The sequence below is a fragment of the Phyllostomus discolor genome, chromosome 13 (genome assembly GCF_004126475.2).
Source record: "Phyllostomus discolor isolate MPI-MPIP mPhyDis1 chromosome 13, mPhyDis1.pri.v3, whole genome shotgun sequence".
NCBI lineage: Eukaryota > Metazoa > Chordata > Mammalia > Chiroptera > Phyllostomidae > Phyllostomus > Phyllostomus discolor.
The window spans coordinates 20,469,709-20,488,375 of record NC_040915.2 but is presented as its reverse complement, the minus strand read 5'-3'; the positions used below and the strand labels follow the sequence as shown (position 1 = coordinate 20,488,375).

Below are 18,667 nucleotides of genomic sequence, written 5' to 3'. Positions count from 1 at the left end.
TGAGGTGTCAGGTCAGGAAAAGGCATGGAGAAACCTTAGGTGCACATTACTAGATGAAAGGAGCTGCTCCAGAAAGGCTAGGCACCCTATGATTCCAGCAACATGACGTATGGAAAAGGCAAACTATGGAGACGGTAAAAGGATCCCTGGTTTCGGGTGTTGGAGGATGAAGAGGATCAAGAGGCGGGACACAGAGGATTTTTAGAGCGTGACATTGTATCAGTCTAAGTCCACGGAACTGTACAACACACAGAGTGGGCCCAATGTACACTACGGATTTTAGCCAATAGTGTATTACTATTCATTCACCAATTATAGTAAGTGCGCCATGCTAATGTAAGATATTCACAACAGGGAAAACTCTGCATGTGGGGAAGAAGTATACGGGAGTTCTCTGTATACTTTCTACCTAATTTTTCAGCAAACTTAAAAGTGCTCTAAAAAGTCTGTTAGCTCTATACTATGTGGAGGCTCAACAGGGATCGAGAGTGGTAAAAGGAGGAGCTGCTAGAAGCTGCTACAAATACCCAAGCAAGAGTATGTGGTTGTCCATCTGCGGGGAAGCGATGAGGGTGAAGAGAAATGTATTGACCGCACAGGGCAGGTGGGGAGCCCTGGACCACAGGAAGCCGAGCTGACCCCCATGCCTGCCAAAGCTGTGGGCTGGACCTCTCCCCTGGACCGAGCCCCGCTTGGGACCATCGATGGCACCCAGACCAGCGCAGTCCGGCCTCCCACAGCAGCATTACAGCCCAGGACCAAACTGCCACCCCGGTGCTGGCCCAGTGACTCCTCAGAGGGAGCTCCCTCAGGAGAAGCCCCAGAACTAGGGAGGGCATGAGCAGGAATGGTCACCCAAAACTACAGGTAGGAGGATCAGTGTGTCAGGGAGATCCGCCAACTGCAGAGATGACCTCCAGTGAGAGAGAACTTGGGTGTAGCCATGAAACCTAGGGCAGATGCCACCTTCTCCTCCACATGGGCACTTCCACAGGAATGTGGATGAGGTCAAAGGCACTGCATCACGCCACTATGGCCAGGGATGGGTGCATGCCCGTAACTGAAGGTCAGAGGAAAGCACACTCCCACAGAGCAGAACTGTCCAAAGAGGCAGGAATTCCCTGGGACAAGATAAAGACGTATTTCCTCCTTCTTGTCTTTCTCCAGTCACAGAGTGGAAAGAAGCCATAGCAGCGAAAAAGTTACTCCAACTATCTAAAGGGTGTCGTACCTCTCTCTGGGATTAGTTAGAAAGAAGAGAAAGGCAGGCGGAATGGTCAAGAGCTAGGGTTCTAGAGTCTGAAAGAGCTAGCTTCAAATCTTCATTCTCTCTGGTCAAGCTGTGTGGCCCTGGGAAAGTTACTGAACCTCTCTGGGCCTTGGGTTTTCTTTCATAAGATGGGGGTAATAATAGTCAATAAGTAATGGTGTCATGGGAATGAAAGGGGCTACTACATGTTAAGTACTCATGCTCTCGATGGGTTGGACTAGATGTTATTTGAGGGTCCTGCCAGCTCAGACCTGCTGTTTCAGGGATCCCAAATGCAGCCCTCCACAGAGCTGCATTTTTCTGGAACTCTGGACATGGTTCTGCAATGACCAAATGCTGAGGACAACGCCACAGGAATCCAAGGCCGACAGCTGCCTCGTCTTTTGCTTACCAATTAGCTGCACTTGTTCCTCTTCCCTGGAGTCTGTCTCCTGCAGGTCCTGAAGCAATCTGCTGTTCACCTTGATGATATCATCGGTGTTTGAGAACAGGACATCCAGATCTCCCTGCGGCAGCTGGAAGGAGCAAAGGAGCCATGGGAGGTTGCTGGGAGGTGTGTAGAGGGACCCGATTTGCAGGCCTTGAGGGACAGTCAAGAACACGCACACCCCAGGAGCCCGTTGCTTTTGGAAGGCTGCCCTAGTGGGATGTTTGCAAGGACTCTGAAATGTTGTAAGTGAGGTATTTCCATTACTCTACAAGAAGAAAGGAAAAGATGGGCACTCGGCCTGGAAGGAAAACTAAGCTGGGGTTTTACCAGCGATCATTTTTCTTCCCTCATTTTCCCATCTGTCATAGAAGGCTGGGAGCCGAACTTCTTTCCAGCTGATACATTCGGCATGTATCATCATGACCTTGAGATGTATTCTGGACACCAGCTCTTATTAACTAGGGTTACCACTGTTAAAAAGGACACAGGACATCTTTTTATGTGCAGGGACATATATAAGAGAGAGAGAGAGAAAGAGAGATGACAGATGATCGATAGATAGATCGATTAATTCTGAGCACATAACTGTCAAAAATACCTAGAGTATGATCTTACTTGTGTTAAGATAAGTAACAATCTATATTTGTTTATTTCATGCCTATAGAGAAAAATCCAAATTTCTGGAGAGTAAAATGTAAGAGACTTTCACCTTCCACATTATCCACTTTAGTATTTCATTCCATTCATTCAAGAAACACTAACTGGAGTCCATTCGTTATGTGTAGAGAAGTGGGATATAGTGAACTAAATGGGTTTTGCTCTTAAGGAGCTTCCATATTAGGGAACGCTTGAAATTTTATAGAGAAAGCTTGTATTATTTCTGAAGTCAGGGGAGAAAGTTGTAAAAATGAACCCTAGCATAGAAATCCACCATAGTGCTAACCTCTCATGCCACATCCCCCAATGAGACAATGAGAATGTAGGTTGGTTCAAGCAATTTGTTCTAAACTTGATAAAGGGCTATTTTATCCATTAGCTCACTTAATTCTCTGAGGTGATCATCCCTCTCCCCATTTAGCAGATGAACACACTAAGGCTCCAAGGCCTTGCTGAAGGCTGCATGGCCAAAAAGTAGAAGTACAGGGCTTACATCCCCATGACGTCCACTTTGACTTTCCCTCCAGCAAGCCTGTTCCAGGATCAGAGGTGAGGTCTCAGAACCCAGGACCCACCTTTGCCCCGAGAGACAGGCTGTGTGTCCCCCCCCTCCCCAGGTACCTGATGCAGGCCGCTCCTGATGTCCGAGGCGCAGAGCTGGAGCATGTGCACGTACGAGGCCTCTGTGTCAATGAGCTCCCTGATGGCCAGCCTCTGATGGAGCGACCATCTGTCCTCAGAGACTCGACTTTCCCCATCTGGACTCCCTGTCCTGGAGGATGGCTCATCAGCCCCACGATCGGCCATGTCGGCAGGTTCTGGGGAAGGCAGACACATCCCAACTCATTTCCAGGAGCTCCACTGGGACATGCTGTCACTAATCCAAAGCTAACTATTCATCAAGCAGCCTAAAAACATCGTTAGCTGCATCCACAGTCAAGGTGAACTGTATATTAGCCTTTGTGAGTGGTATCTGAACAGCCTTAAAAAGTAGAACACAACTCAGAAAATTGTTGACATTTTAAATTCATTCCCCAGGATTCAGACAATGTGCTTGTCTGGCTTTTCTTCTATTTTTCCCCCCCGCTCTTGGCCCAGATTTCTTTATCTGTATCAGCTGAGTTAGTCTCTCTCTCTCTCTCTCTCTCTCTCTCTCTCTCTCTCCTCATCCCCCCCCCAGTGGTTCCCTCCTCCCCCTGCCCCATCCACTACCCCATTCAGGCATACTACCTGTCTCCGGGGCTATTTCCACAGCCTCCAAGATCCAAACCCTCTCCCACCTGCTGCCACCCACACCCATTCATCCTGGAAACGGTTCCAGTTTAAACTTCCTGAAGGAAAGCTTGTGACCATGGTAGTCCGTGCTGTGAGATGCCCCCTGCAGCTCAGCAGCCAGTTCCAACCTCGTTTCCCCTTCCTACACACACTCCAGGCGAAAGAGAGTTACGTGCTTTTCTCCACACCTGCGCAATCACTTCCTGCCTCTGCTTTTGCACCTGCTGTGCACCGTCCCTCATCCTCTGAGCCTCCAACATTTATCCTCTCCAAGGCCACGTGATCCTCCCAGCCAGATGTACTTTTCTTCTTTATCTCAAAGTTTAAAAAGTGCAAATGGCAATGGACAAGATGGCCTGAAAAACTGCCCCACCAGAAAATATCTAAAAATGCTAGATCAGCTATAACAAGCTTCCTTTCCACTGCATGGCAGGGCTTGCGAGAGATGAAAGGAGATCAGCAGGGTCCCCGAACAGAGGGAACTGAAAACCGGCACAGGAGCAGCTGAGCTGATGCAGCGGAAGTGGCCCGAGTGGGCAAGGAAGAGGGCACTGCCAGGCTCGGGGAACCAGGGACTTTGGCGTTGGTGCCCAGGCAGGATGAGGAGACAAGCTCCTTCACAGAAGGGGGATCCCCAAGGACTCTGGTGAAATGGTGGAAAAGAAAAAACATTGCCCCCCCCAACCCACAGAAAGATGACAAAGACGCTCCTTTATCTTGGTTTGAGTCCCAGTTGAGGGGAAAAGTCTCCTCTGAAAATTCATAACAACAGGCCTGCCTTCACTAGGTTTTAGGTGCAAATAGCCTAAAGATAAGAACTTAACGAGAGAAAAAAATTCTGGACTAATGCTACCAATGCCACTCTGCATGCCCATAGGACAAATAAAATGTTTCCAGAAGGACACATCCTTACTGTAGCACACATGGCACTACAACAGATGACCCCGCTGTGAAGGTGAATTCCAAATCCAAAGTCACAAGACCTCCACTGTGAGAGAGCGTCCTCAGAAACAACAAAGAGCAGCATGAGACCCCAAGAGCCCCAGATAATCAAACAGCAAGATAAAATCTATAAAATAAACAAGGAAAGAAAAAACATTATGTTTTCAAAAAAAAGACCTGTATGATTTTTAAAGCACCAAACAGAACTCACGGAAATGAAAATTTAGTCTTTGAAATTAATAACTGAATAGACAGGTTCCACAGATATCAAGGAAAGAGAAAGGGGCAGATAGAGCTGAGGAAATTATCCAGACTGGTAAAAACAGACAGAGAAGCAGGGAAATATGAGAGAACGTAAGAGATCTGGATTACTGAAATAAGAGGGTCATGTATCAGATCTGAGCGCCAGAAGACAATAATAAAGAGAGCAGGGCAGTATTTGAAGAGATAAGACCAATAATTGTCCAGAATTTATAAAACACATGAATTCTTAGATCCAAGAAGTACTAGCCCCAAGCAGGACAAGTTAAAAAACAAAAACCAAAAACCCGCACCTAAACGCACTGAGGACAAACTGCAGAACCTTGAAGGCCTCAAGAATTTACCTTGTTATGTTCCTGTTCTCTGAAAACCATCGGAGGTTGTGCGCCACCAGCATAAAGAAAAAATTCAAGAAAGAGGAAGACACAGGACCCAGGGACTGGTGATTGAATTTGGGGGAGGGACTGGGGCATTCCCCGGGACAGGTGAAGGGAATCCTTGATTTGACTGCTGGCAACAGGCAGATGGCAAATGGTCTAGACTAGAGTACTTCAGAAGGTACTAGAAGGTCTTGGAAACAGATTTATTATAAAGTAGAGAATATGGTGTTTATTTAGACATAATGACACGATATATGCAAAATTAAGAAGCAAACCAATATACAAAAACAATTGTTATAACAATTTTTTTAGATTTTATTTATTTATTTTTAGAGAGAGTGGAAAGGAGGGAGAAAGAGAGGGAGAGAAACATCAATGTGTGGTTGTCTCTCGTGCCCCCTACCAGGGACCTGGCCCAAAACCCAGGCATGTGCCCTGACTGGGAATCAAACTGGTGACCTTTTGGTTTGAAGGCCTGCACTCAGACCACTGAGCCACACCAGCTAGGGCAAGAATTTTTTTATAACAAAAAATATAGGTCACTACCTGGATCAGTTATAGATAGAATTTAAACACATAATAATGTAAGTGATCTAATTAATATTACCTGCAACTATACTAAGAGAATAGGGCAATGGGAAAGCTGTGTGTGTGTGTGTGTGTGTGTGTGTGTGTGGTGGAAGGGGACTAGAAAAAAAGCTAAATCTTCGTCTTCCACAGTGTAAAGCCAAAGAACAAAGCCCTCCCTGACAGCTCGACAAGTAGCAGTACATGCATGCTACTTAAAGACGCACAGGTAAATGCCAACACAACCAGCTAAAAATGACAGGAGTCACTGCCCAGTGGTGGCTGGAGCAGGAAGGAAAGAGAAAAGAACAGGTTGTTTCTCATAACAACCCTGAGGAATTATCTGTCTCTGTTTCTCATACCAAACGGGGAACTATCCATCCCTCTAAATTATCTGTTTTTATATAATAAACCAAATATAAGAAAAAGTAAGAGTTTCTCATTTTGCTGGAGATCAATATTCAAAAATAAATCATATTCCTATATATGCCCACAACATTTAAAAGTGCAATTTAAAGAAAGATAGCAGCATAACAATAAAAATAATAAAATGAATAATAACATTTATTCCTTCCCAAATATCTTAATTTAACAAAAGATGTACATGATGATCTTTATAAAGAAAATTATAAAACTTTAATGAAATACATTTAAGAACTAATTACAAGTAGAGATACAGTAGGTTCATGGATAGTGAGAATCAATATCATAAAAGTGAAAATTCTCCCCAAACTGATTCGATACAATTCCAACAAAACTTCCAACCAGGTGTGTGTGTGTGTTTATTTGTTTTAAGACATAATAAAATGACTCTAAAATATGTAAGGACAAGTAAAAGACCAATAATGGCTAAGGCAATTCTGGAAACAAGGTGGGGGGCCTGTCACGTCAGATGTTCAGATCGATTTAAAAGCCCCAGTAACGAGGCAGCACGATACTGACACAGGGGCAAACGGACCAGTGGAACAGACCATAGCAAACACAGAAACTTGACATGCGACATAGTGTCACTGTAAGTCACTGGGGAAAGGTGATCCATGACATAACTGGCTCCCCATACAGAGAAATAAACAAAGGCAATTCCACATCACACCCCAAATCGACTCCAGAAAGGTTAAAGACATAAATGGTAAATGTAAGACTCTTAAATTCTCCAAAGAAAACATAGGAAAATATTTTTATGCTCTCCAGCTGGGAAGGATTCTTTCAGTAAGACATAAAATGTACAAACTCCACAAGAAAAGACTGATAAAGACTGTTCAGTCTGACTACAATGATACTGGAATGTTCTTCCTTTTATAAACCATTCTACAACCAAAAGAAAAGAGAGGCCTCAGATCAGAAGATACTTGTAGTGAATTTATAACTAGACATTTACATAAAGATCTAATCACTATGTTGTACACATGAAACTAATATAATACTGTATGTCAACTGTACTTAAAAAGTAGAAAGTTATTTTAAAAAGACAATGTCACACCCAGAGGGTAGGACCCTGACAGTCAAGACACAGAACAGTTCCACCACAAACATCCCTCGTGTTGCCTTTCCATGCTCAGCTCCACCTACATCCCATGCTTAACCCCTGGCACTCACGAACGCGTTGTCCATTTCTTTCACCTGTCAGTCCAAGAATGTACGTTAACCATATAGTACATGTACAGGACCCATGCAGTGTGCGCCTTTTGGAACTGACTATTCACTCAGCACAGTTCCCTGGAGATGCAGGTAAGCGTGTGTATCAATAGTTCCTTCCTTTTTATTGCTGAGCAGCTGAGACATTATATTTGTTTTAAAACAAAACTGAAGTAAATATGGCAAAAATGTTAAAATTAAATAGAGCTAGGCAGTAAGACCCTGAGCATTTACTCTTCTTCAGTCCTTTCTTGATGGTTAAAATATTTCCTAATACTGAAAGTGGCATGCATCCCATTTAGCCTTGTGCTTGGGTTATTTAGCACCGCGCCTCATCTCCCTGCCCAACGCTAGGCTCTTAGAGACCAGATGAGCACCGATGCATCTTGTGTCCTCCTCTGGGCCTCCCAGTACTACATATTTGCACGCATAACTGGCCTTTCTGGATGTATCAGTAGCAGCAGAGGTTTCTGTCCTTCCCAGTAAACACTGACCCATGGATCAGATAATATGTAAATGGAGTGTTTGGGGAGAGCGAGGTTCAGAAGGCAAAGGATCTAGAAAGATCCTGGAACACAACTGTCCGTCGCACAGCCCTACTCCAGCTCCCGAGCGCTGCCTGTGGTCTGCTGACCTGCCCCTGGCCTGGATCGCTGGCATTCGCCACCCTGTGCCTAGCTTCTCCAGAAAGATCCCAGTAGGATTTCAGGAGAGCCCCTCAGGTCCCACTACTCATAATTGTTTCTAAATAAACAAAATGCATGCGCAATACCTTATAGGGAACTTCTAAATATTAAAAACTGCATTAATTTATACTTGGGTTAATTGCAATCTAGGCCTCCAAGCAGGCCTGGCAAAAGCTCTCTGTAGCAGCATTTTGTTACCTCAGTGCCTCGCCCAGGTAATGGAAAGAAACACACTTATAGTTTTTGTAAAGATGACATATTATTTGGCAATGAAAAGGAATGAAGTACTGATCCATGCTACAACACAGGTGAATCTAGAAAACACTGTGCTAAGTAAAAGGAGCCAGACACAAAGGGCCACGTATTTTATGATTCCATCTCTATGAGGTGTCTGGAATAGGCAAGTCTACAGACACAGAAAGTGGGTCAGTTTCTAAGCAGAGCAGGTAGGCACCTAGGGAATGGAGGCTCCTGGGCAGAGGGATGTTTTGTGGATGGCAAGAGTGTCCTAAATTTGTTGTGGTTTTGGTTACGTAACTCAGTGACTACACTAAAAACCATTGACTCGTACACTTTAAATGGGTGGAATACATGATGTGAATTATATTCCAATGAAGCCGTTACCAGAAAAATATTCTCTATTGTCAGGGATATGGAGAAACTTGATCCCTCGTGCATTGTTGGTGGGAATGTAGAAGGTACAGCCACTCTGGAAAACAGTTGGTCAGTTTCTTTAAAAACTAAACACACCCTCACCAGCAATCACACTCCAGGGCATCTATGCCAGACAATGAAAACTTACGTCCATACAAAACCCTGTTCATGAACGTTCGCAGAAGTCTATTTGTTAGTGGCCCAAAACTAGACACAACAAAATGTTTTTTAACAGGTAAATTTAATAGGTGAGTGGTTTTGAAAAAACTGTGGTACATCCCATATCACTGACTACTGAGAAATACAATGAACTATTGATTGCAACAACCATGGATGGTTCCAGAGGGAATCATGCTACCTGAAACACGTGGAGTGAAAAGGCTACATATTGTGAGATTCCATTAAACACACAAAGTTATAGGGACAGAAAACAGATTAGTTGCCACTTGGTTAGAGATAACGGTGAAGGGCAGGTAGATGTGACCATAGGAGAACAGCACCAGCCCTGGCTGGTATGGCTCAGAGGACTGAGGGCCGGCATATGAACCAATGGGTCACCAGTTTGGTTCCCAGTCAGGGCACACACCTGGGTTGCAGGCCTGGTCCCCAGCTGGGGGCATGCGAGGGGCAACCAATTGATGTGTCTCTCTCATACATTGATGTTTCTCTCCTTCTCTTCCCATCTAAATAAATATAATCTTTAAAAAAAAAGAATCATACCAGACTGGATATTGTGGTGATAGATCTATTATCTTAATTGAGGTGGTGGTTACACAAATGTACCCATGTGATAAAATGGCATAGAACGATTATACACATATATTACACCAATGCCAATGTCTTAGATTTGTGTTACACTACATTTAAGATATAACCATCAGAGGAAGTTGGTAAAAAGTACACAAAATCTCTCTGTACTGTCCTTACAACTTCATGTTGATCTGTAATTGTTTCAAAATAAGTTTAAAAACAAATGAAATAGTATGTAGCTTAAGTGATCCACTGTCTTTGCAACACTCTCAGGACAAATACAGCTCAAAAGCCTGGAGAGCAGGCTGGGTGCCCTTGTTCCATGCCTTGTCTGGCCTGATAAAGGCGGCTTGTCTTGGAGAACAAACTCAGGGGAACGTGGCTTTCCTCACGGTCCAGCCCATGCTGAGCCTGGAGATCTCTGATGCCCTGTGAGAGCCAATTAGGAACTAAAGTCAGTCTAGCATATACTCAGTGCTAAAAAAAAAGTGTCTAGTGAATGCTCTGCGGCAACCGCTTCTGACTCTAGGATAGGATAAAGCAGTTAATTCTCATCTCCTCTGCCCACACTGACACAGGGGAATTTGGAACAGCTACTTCATGCCAAGAGTTTTCCTGGATGCTGCGGATACAGAGACAAAAAAAAAAAAAACCCAGCTCTACAATAAGGGAAGGACACTTAAAGTATCTGGTTATTTGCTCCATGTTTCATTCCTCTGAAAGAAGAGGAACTAAATAAATGTTATAAGCATCCTGATTACTTCGTCCCTTTCAAGACAAGGGAAGTGATGGGAAAATAATCCTCTGAACCTAATTCTGACCAGTCAGAACAGGAGAAATGGAAGTGAGAAGATCTATGGGGGAAACCGACACCATCATCTTAAAGTTCTTCCAGAAGGTAAAATGTCACAGCAAAGAAAGCTGAACAGCCATCATCCTCCTACCCCAGCCTTTAGTAGGTCAGTTTCAACATTTGGCAGGAGTAGGAAGTAAAACCTCTGGTTTGAGACTCCAGGGGTTAGGGAAAGCCATCAAAGATCAAGTTCAAGCACCACGACAGCCACAGACCCTGCTGAGGAACAAAGGGAGGAAACACCTAAAGAAACTAGAGTGGCCACATAGGAAGCCTGGTTTATGAAGACATAAACACTAGTCAGAGGGCAGGGTTCTGCATAAAGAGCTTCCAGAACTCTCCAACCCTGAAGGATCTGGAATGGGCAAAATTATAAGAAGAACCTCCAAAGCTCCCCCCATACTATGGCCGCCAACTCTATTTGATGATTCATGTTCAGAAGAAGTGAGAAATAGGCACACATTTGGTGGCTCAGTTTCCCTCCTCGCCCTAAAGAGTGACTGCAGGAGGCACTGTAAAGGTTTGGGGCCCAGATCCTGGAGCCAGAAAATCTGATTTTAAATTGATTCTGCAATCAACTGGCTGGCTTTCCTGAGAGGATTATATGACCTTTCTTATAATTAGAGATAATCCAGGTAAAGTGTCTCACAGAGTGCCTGGCACATCATAAGCGCTCAATAATAATAACTGTTGTTTTTGTCACTATTATTGTTAAACTAAAAGCCATAACATTACTATGGGTCAGATGGATGAAGCAGTGGTCTAAGGACACTTGACGGGCCATACTGAAGCAGACGGTGGGAAGAGGTAACCGTGATGATGATAATAATAACTATGCACCAGAGCTTGACTGAGAACCCAACACTGAAGAAATGGAGTGAAGAGATAAGAGGGACCATGAGACTGGGCTCCAATGGCACTGCTCAGTCCAGCCATGATGAAACAAATCTGATTCTCTCTGGACTTTTTTTACATTTTCACTCCCTACCCTGCTTTGCCATGATCCATGCTGAGTAGGTGTCTGCCACCTGATTAAAACAGATGTTCTATCAGTCTTTAGAGAATGAAAGAGAGCCCTTGGAGCCGGCCTAGGTTAACAACAACACCACCAAACAGGTCATGCCGGACTATCCTCATTCCCTTAAGTAAAGTTAACCAGATCAGTAGATCAAAGGAATGCTGTAAGCTAGTGTAACCGGACCAGCAAGGCGGTGGCGCCAGTCTCCCGTGACATCCTCACAAATGAGGAGTAAGATGTAATGATGGAGGCCAAAGGTGGGGGAAGCAATAAGACAGTTAGTATGGACTAAAAATTGATAAAACTGTCGAATTCAAAGAGCATCGATCAGTATCAGCCTCTAAGATCTTCTCTGTCTATTAAGAACACCCACTAGTTCTTTCGGTGCTTTCCATCTCGAAGACCACCTGAGTCTAAACCTCTGTCACCTTTCTCCTGGGCCAGTACAACAGCCTCCGGACTGAATGCACAGCCTCTGAGTGGAGTGGTCATTCAAAAGCATAAAACCAATTGCTTTACCTCCCTGCCTGAAAACTCAGGCACAAGTCCTCCCTGACTCCATCCCCCTTCACAAAGAACCACTCCCTTCCCCCATAATAGATATTTTTCTTACTCTGTTTACTGGTTCATCTGATAGATTGTTTTGTTTTACCCCACTCCACAAGAGCAGGGATCATGTACCTCCTTTATAGCCTTTTTTTAGTCCTCACCCGAGGATATGTTTATTGATTTTTAGAGATTTTTAGAGAGAGAGGAAGAAGGACAGAACCAAACATCAATATCAGAGAGGAACATCAATATCAGAGAGAAACATCAATCGGTTGCTTCCTGTAAGTGTCCCAACTGGGGAGTGAACCTGCAACCTAGATATGTGCCCTGATTGGGGATCGAACCCACAACCTTTTGGTGCCCAGGCAATGCTCCAAGCCACTTAGCCACACAGCCAGGGTGGAATCATGTCTCTTTTGTTCACCAACACATTACCTAGTGCCAATTCTAGATCTAGCACATAGTAGGTGCTCAACTAGTTGAATGAATGCATAAATGACATGGATAAACACTGGCAGAATAATCATCAAATTGCCAACAACACTTACAAGTGGAGTTAGACTAATATGATCATACACAACTTTTGAAAGTCATAAAAATTTTGAGGTCAGGTGAGAGATAGCAACTCTCCTTCAATTTTACACAAATAGAATTGTACAGCATGTACTACTCTTCTTTCTCTAGCTTCTTCCAGGAAAATTACTTTAAGATGCATCCATATTGTAGGATGTATCAATAGTTCATTACTTTTTAGTGCTGAGCAGTATTCTTTTAGATGGATATACCATAGCTTATCTATCCACATAGTGATTGTTTCTCGTTTCTCTATTACAATAAAGCTGGACCGAGGAATAAAATGCCTGCGTCACCTGATAGGTATATATTTAACTTTTAAAGGAAATGTAAAACTTTTTTAAGTGGTGGTACTAGTTTACATTCCCACCAACAGTGTATAAGAGTTCCGATTCGTCCACAACCTCATTAACACTGTGTGTAGTCAGTCATTTTAATTTTAGCCATACCTGATAGGTACAAAGTAATATGGCATTGTGATTCTAGTGTGCATTTCCCCATGATTAATGATCTTGGGCCTATTGTCAAGTATTTTTTTTGCTACCCATATGCCTTCACTGGACACCAAGGGGTTGTTGGTTTATTTGTTTGCTGAAATTACAATAGAGGTTCTTGTTCATTACATAACTAGGTAAACAATACAGAAACGTAAAAGATTCAATAGTCCCCCACAACTAATCCCCACCCCACCAACACTCATAACCAAGGGTGTATAAGAACCACCAGGAGCACTTTTTAGGCACGCACGTTCTTGTCCCCAGCTACTTTTCCTAGCTGTATTTCCCTGGCTGTAACTGCAAGGCCTAAAATGGTAGAGAAAAAAGACAACACTGGATTTTTGTTAAGAGCAGTTCTTATTATAGATAAGGAGGCCTGCCCAGGCCATGTCCCCATGATTTTGGATTCATAGATTTTTTAAAAATTCTGAAGCTTGTCAGTAAACAAGCAATAGGCTTTGGAAAATCAAGGTCAACAAATGCCACTTTGCTTCAGTGTCAGCACCAAAGACACCCCTCCCCCCATTCGTTAAATAAAAGCCATTTATTTGATCTAGAGCAGAATCAACCAAGGCACTGTTTAGCACAGTGAGCAGCTGATCCAAGAGGGGTGAGAGCCAACTGCCAGCAGCCCTGTCTGTGCCCTGGCGGAAACTCAGCGGACCCGTCGTCACTGGGCAAGCCTGGGCGCCACCCGGGTTCCCAAGTTTGTCCTCGTCTTTCCTCCCATTGAAAAACAAACCCTATTCAGAGAGGGAAGTGAGGCCTAATAAACAGTTTTTGTTAGAATGTCTGGCAGTTTCGTTTTATTTTTTCCTCTTTTCTTTTTTTTAAATGTCTGGTAGTTTCTATTTTCAGCATTTGACCTTGGGTCAAATATTGAGTGTAGTGCATTATTCTAAATAAGTATACTCTCATTTAGATTACTAGCACAAGGTAGGTGCTGCCATTTGTAAGTCATAACAGGGTTGACTTTATACTCGCAGGTTTATAATTTTTCAAGTTCTGTTTTATTTCATTTTGGGAACGGCCCAGCTTCCTTTCCAAGCGGCACAGCTGTGAGGCACTGGGTTATGTCACTGGGTTACGTGCACCACTTTTATAGAGCACTTACTCCATGCTAGGCTCCAAACTCAGCGTTCATTCTGAAGTCTGACAAAAGCCTGAGGTACGAAACAGAGAAAGAAAACTGGGCCTTTGACAGGATGAACTATGTGTGCTAGATCACCAGGACTCTGTCTGGACTCACAGCAGATACTCTTTAACCAGATGCTTCCCTTTTTTTAAAAAAGATTTTTAGAGAAAACAGAAGGGAGGGAAGAGAAGCATCAATGTGTGGTAGCCTCTTGGGCACCCCCAACTGGGCACCTGGCCCAAAACCCGGGCATGTGCCCTGACTGGGAATCAAACCAGCAACCCTTTAGTGCACAGGTGGGTGCTCAGTCCACTGAGCCACACCAGCCAGGACCCAGATAGCTTCCCCTTGAAGGAGAAAATAAACTGGTCTGAAACGGTGCAGCCCAAGTAACAACCTCAGTTACTCCTGACAACGGCAGATATGCTTCATGTCAAATCTAAAACCGAGTGCAAGGCTGTATGTGAACCCTTTTGTGGGGAGGGCACCCAGATTTTTAAGGGGTCAGTGATTGCAAGAAGGTTAAGAACCTGGGCAGGCTGTCCTCTTCTCCATTCCCCTCAAGGTTCAGGGGCTTGTCGGGCAGGGGGCACTGTAGCCGGAGCCCAACCAGCTGCCTGGCTTCCAGCCCCAGCTTTGGCACTATTTTTCTGAGCCCCCCTCGGCCAAGGCTGCTCCCCTGATGGACGTCAGATTTCCGTTCTCTTTTCCCCTGGCCTTGACTGCCTATTTATAATTATACTTTCCTTGGCAAGGATTCTTTAGCATTGTTTGAATCATTCCATTGTTTTAATGTATGGATTCTGTTTAAAAGTCGCCTCAGATTTACACGGAAACTGGCAGGGACAAACAGACACAAGGAATGATTAGTTTTTACTAGACCAGCTTACCTCCCTTGGGCCTCAGTTTGACACCTGTAAAACCACTCGGTTGGGTCGCATGGAGCTGGTTGTTTGCATTATCGAAGGCTCAAGACACAAAGCTACCTACAAAGCAACCCGGGACATGGCGTCGTGGCTCCCGCGCTCTTCCACCTTCCTTTTCAGATCTGACAGTAGCTGTTCCAGCCCCCTCCCCCTGCCCCGCCCCCGGCCTTGTCTGGCCAGGCAGACTCACCGCGCTTGCAAGGTGCCCGGGCTCACAGGCAGAGCTCAGCCCCCCGGTGACTGCGCAGCCCGGGCGGAGGGGCTCCGAGCTGGCCCAGACCCACGCCACACCAGACGCCTGAGCGGCGGTCCCCACCGAGGGCACAGGCGGGTACAACTCTGCCCACGCTGCATGCGTGCGTGCCCTGGGAATGGGTGGCCCGGTCCCGCGTCTTTGTTAATTGTCTCTCTGCAGCCCGAGTTGTTTTCCACTCGCTGCTTCGCTGCTTCGGGGAGCTGACCCCGCTGGGAGGGCCGGGCTGCAGCAGCAACAAAGCAACAGCCCGGAGCGGGTGAGGAGCATTGCAAATGGGTGTTAGCGCCGCGCCCCGGGACACGCCCGTCTTTGGATTCTCCTTCGGTTCACAACCCGAAAATAGGGGCGGGCCTTAGGCCGCCCAGTGCGAATGTTGAAGTCTACACCACCTGATATCTGTGCTCCCGCCGGAATCACCAAACTTTCCGGCTGGACCTTGATTTGACTCTGCGAGTGGCCTGCTCAGGACCTCTGGGTTCTTGCTCCAGCTCTCCTGGGAGCCCTCTGCACGATCTTAGACAAATCTGCCATTCCCCCAGCACCCCGATTTCCTTTTCTACGATATGAAGGTGTTTGCCCATTCTCTTAACGACTGTGAACAGGGCACTGATTTAGGCATTAAGTACTCAGCTGTCAACACGATAGAAAAGGTCCTCACCCTCTTCAGGGTGGATCAGACGTTGAACACACAATTGAAAGTGGTAATTGCTATAAAAAGTATGGGAAGTTTCACGTTAGAGCAACCAAACTTTCTTTGTGGAGTCATGAATTAACTAGGTTAACATTTCTAAATCCTTCAGGTTCGAACGTTTCTTCTTATTCTCATTATTAGAGCTTATTATCTATTATTATTAGTGATAGCAGTAATATTGCCAGGTACTATACTAAACATTTTACTTGTGTTTGCTCATTTATCTCTTTCACAGCTTCTCTAAGAGATAGGTAGGCTGCTGTTGCTGCTGGTTATTATTTATACTGTCCTCACTTTAGAGAGATAATCGGTCTGGAGAAATGAAAGTAGCTTGCCCACTGGCACACAGCTAAGCGACAGTCCCAGTATTCAAATTCAGACTGTGTCTGAGGCCTCAGAGTGCTTAACCTGTGCCCTACAAACATAACAATATGAAGACCAGAATGCTGCCATGATCTTGAACGTGATGGATGAGAACAGTGGAGAAGAGGGGGTGGTTTGGGCCGGCAGAGGAGAAAAGCAAAGCAGTTGAAAGTTTCTGAAAGAGCCGTCCATGGGTTAGACTTGGCCTTTGAGGTTACCAGCAAGAGAAAAGCTGTGGAGAGACACGTTGCAAATATGTGTGGAAGAATGTCTCTAACGGTCAAAGTGTTTCCAAAACAACATCAGTCACCCGGAGAGAGTGAGCATCCTGTCACCAGTGTCAGAAGTTTATTGGGGATGCTTCAAAGAAAAGTCATGTAGAAGTGGAAGACTACTTTAGACACTCTCTAAGTTCCCTTCCCATTCTGAAGGGAGTCTGAAGGAAAATTGAGTCCTACAGTAGTTAAACAACTTGTCCAAAGTCACCCAAGAAGTGAAGACCTGACCCCAAAACCAAGTCTGACTTCTAGACCAAACTTCCCGCTTGTGGCTGAGGGTCTTGCGAGTGCTCAGCTCACCAGTTTAAGGTCCTATAAAGTAAGTGTTATGTGCGTGTGACCAGTTTTTCCTGGGTGTGTGGAAACGCCTGCTTCAACATGAACATTAGTAACATTACTCACATGTGCCCTTCTTCCTTGACTATGTTGCATATTCTGTGTTTTTCATACACAAGTGTCCACGCTCCTGGGCAATCACTATATTATAGGGGCTCCACAGCCAGCAGAGTCCCCACTCCACTGGAGAAATATTCACTTGGTAATTTAAGGAAAAGGAGGTAAACCGGATAGTATTTTCATGTGAAACTGATGTTTCTTTGATTCTATTTCAGGACTCTGCATTATCTGGAGTTACACTTCTAATGCGCTGGCGCTGATTCCCCATCCCCCATCCTCATCACAAATGTTTTGATGAACAGCAATCTAGTTGTCAACTGCAGAAGAGGCATTCTTTTCTCAGTGCTCTAGAGAGCCACCTGTTTCTTTTTTACTGGAAACTCTAACAAAGGAATCCAGTTGCCTTTCGGGGTTGATTTCTGGAACATTTACAAAGAAATGGACATCACCTTGCCCCCTGTGACACTAACTCAAAGATAAAAAGAGTTTCCCTTCACTTCTACCCTCAACAGAGTGATCAGCTTTTACATTTACTTTTTGGAAAGAAAATACATTTTTCTGGTTCAAATTCAAAAGCATACTGTCAGGGCTACAGCTTATTGATCTCAGAGTCCTCTCAGTGCCTGGCATATTGCCTTGTATGTGGTAGGTGCTGAGTATGTGTTTATTGAGTGTGAATTAAGAAGTTGTGGGAGATGGAGGAAGAAGCAGTTTAGGGTGGGCTGGCAGGCATTTTACATGACATTCGAAGAACTCCCAGAACTAGGCAGAACTCCCAGACCAGTTGTAAATTTGACCATGACTTTATCCAGCAACATCGGACTCTTTTGGATTGAACATGTTCTAAAGACTATGTAGTTAGCCAGAATTTTTTGGTTGCTATCAACAAAAACTGAGTCTGGTTAACTGAAATTGAAAAAGGAATTTTTATTTTATTTTTAAAGTACATTTTATTGATTATGCTATTACAGTTGTCCCATTTTTTTCTCCTTTTTATCCCCCTCCGCCCTGTACCCTCCTGCCTCTGGCATTCCCCCTCTTAGTTCATATCCATGGGCCCTACCTGTAAGTTCTTTGGCTTCTCCATTTCCTATACTGTTCTTAACCTCTCCCTGTCTATTTTGCACCTACCAATTATGTTTCTTATTCCCGGTACCTTTTCCCCCATTCTCAACACCCCCACCCCCACTGATATCCCTCTATGTGATCTCCATTTCTTTCTTTCTTTTTTTTTTAATATTATAGGAAAGGCAAGTGGCAGCTGCAGGTATTATGCTGACATGAGCTGTCAAAGTCTCTCCAGGTTGCTCTCACATGCAGTTGAAGATTCCATGGCTGCAAATGATCTCCTTTTCTGTGATTCTGTTCCTATTCTAGTTGTTTGCTTAGTTTGTTTTTCCAGGTTCAGTTGTTGATAGTTGTGAATTTGTTGTCATTTTACTGTTCATATTTTTTATCTTCTTATTCTTAGATAAGTCCCTTTAACATTTCATATAATAAGGCTTGGTGATGATGAACTCCTTTAACTTGACCTTATCTGGGAAGCACTTTATCTTCCTTTCCATTCCAAATGAAAGCTTTGCTGGATAGAGCAGTCTTGGATGTAGATCCTTGCCTTTCATGAC

General features: G+C 44.4%; 1 protein-coding gene, 1 long non-coding RNA gene and 1 other non-coding gene across 3 annotated transcripts in view; all 3 read right to left on the bottom strand.

Moving 5' to 3' along the window:
* The window catches only part of ARHGEF37 (Rho guanine nucleotide exchange factor 37), a 33,293-nt gene extending 30,095 nt beyond the window's left edge, over nucleotides 1–3,198 (bottom strand). Inside the window, 2 exon segments of the mRNA XM_036014625.1 lie at nucleotides 1,662–1,785; nucleotides 2,979–3,198. Coding sequence (XP_035870518.1) covers nucleotides 1,662–1,785; nucleotides 2,979–3,194 — 340 coding nt within the window. The 5' untranslated portion in view covers nucleotides 3,195–3,198.
* A 10,790-nt stretch (nucleotides 3,199–13,988) lies between these two features.
* LOC118498015 lies at nucleotides 13,989–15,215 on the bottom strand. The gene is made up of 2 exons (XR_004900537.1): nucleotides 15,023–15,215; nucleotides 13,989–14,274 (listed from the first exon to the last, which is right to left on the bottom strand). It is a non-coding gene; the product is annotated as an uncharacterized LOC118498015 (long non-coding RNA).
* A 3,064-nt stretch (nucleotides 15,216–18,279) lies between these two features.
* On the bottom strand, nucleotides 18,280–18,407 carry LOC114510475. Its single transcript, XR_003685654.1, has one exon. It is a non-coding gene; the product is annotated as a small nucleolar RNA SNORA44 (small nucleolar RNA).
* Between the last annotated feature and the right edge of the window lie 260 nt (nucleotides 18,408–18,667).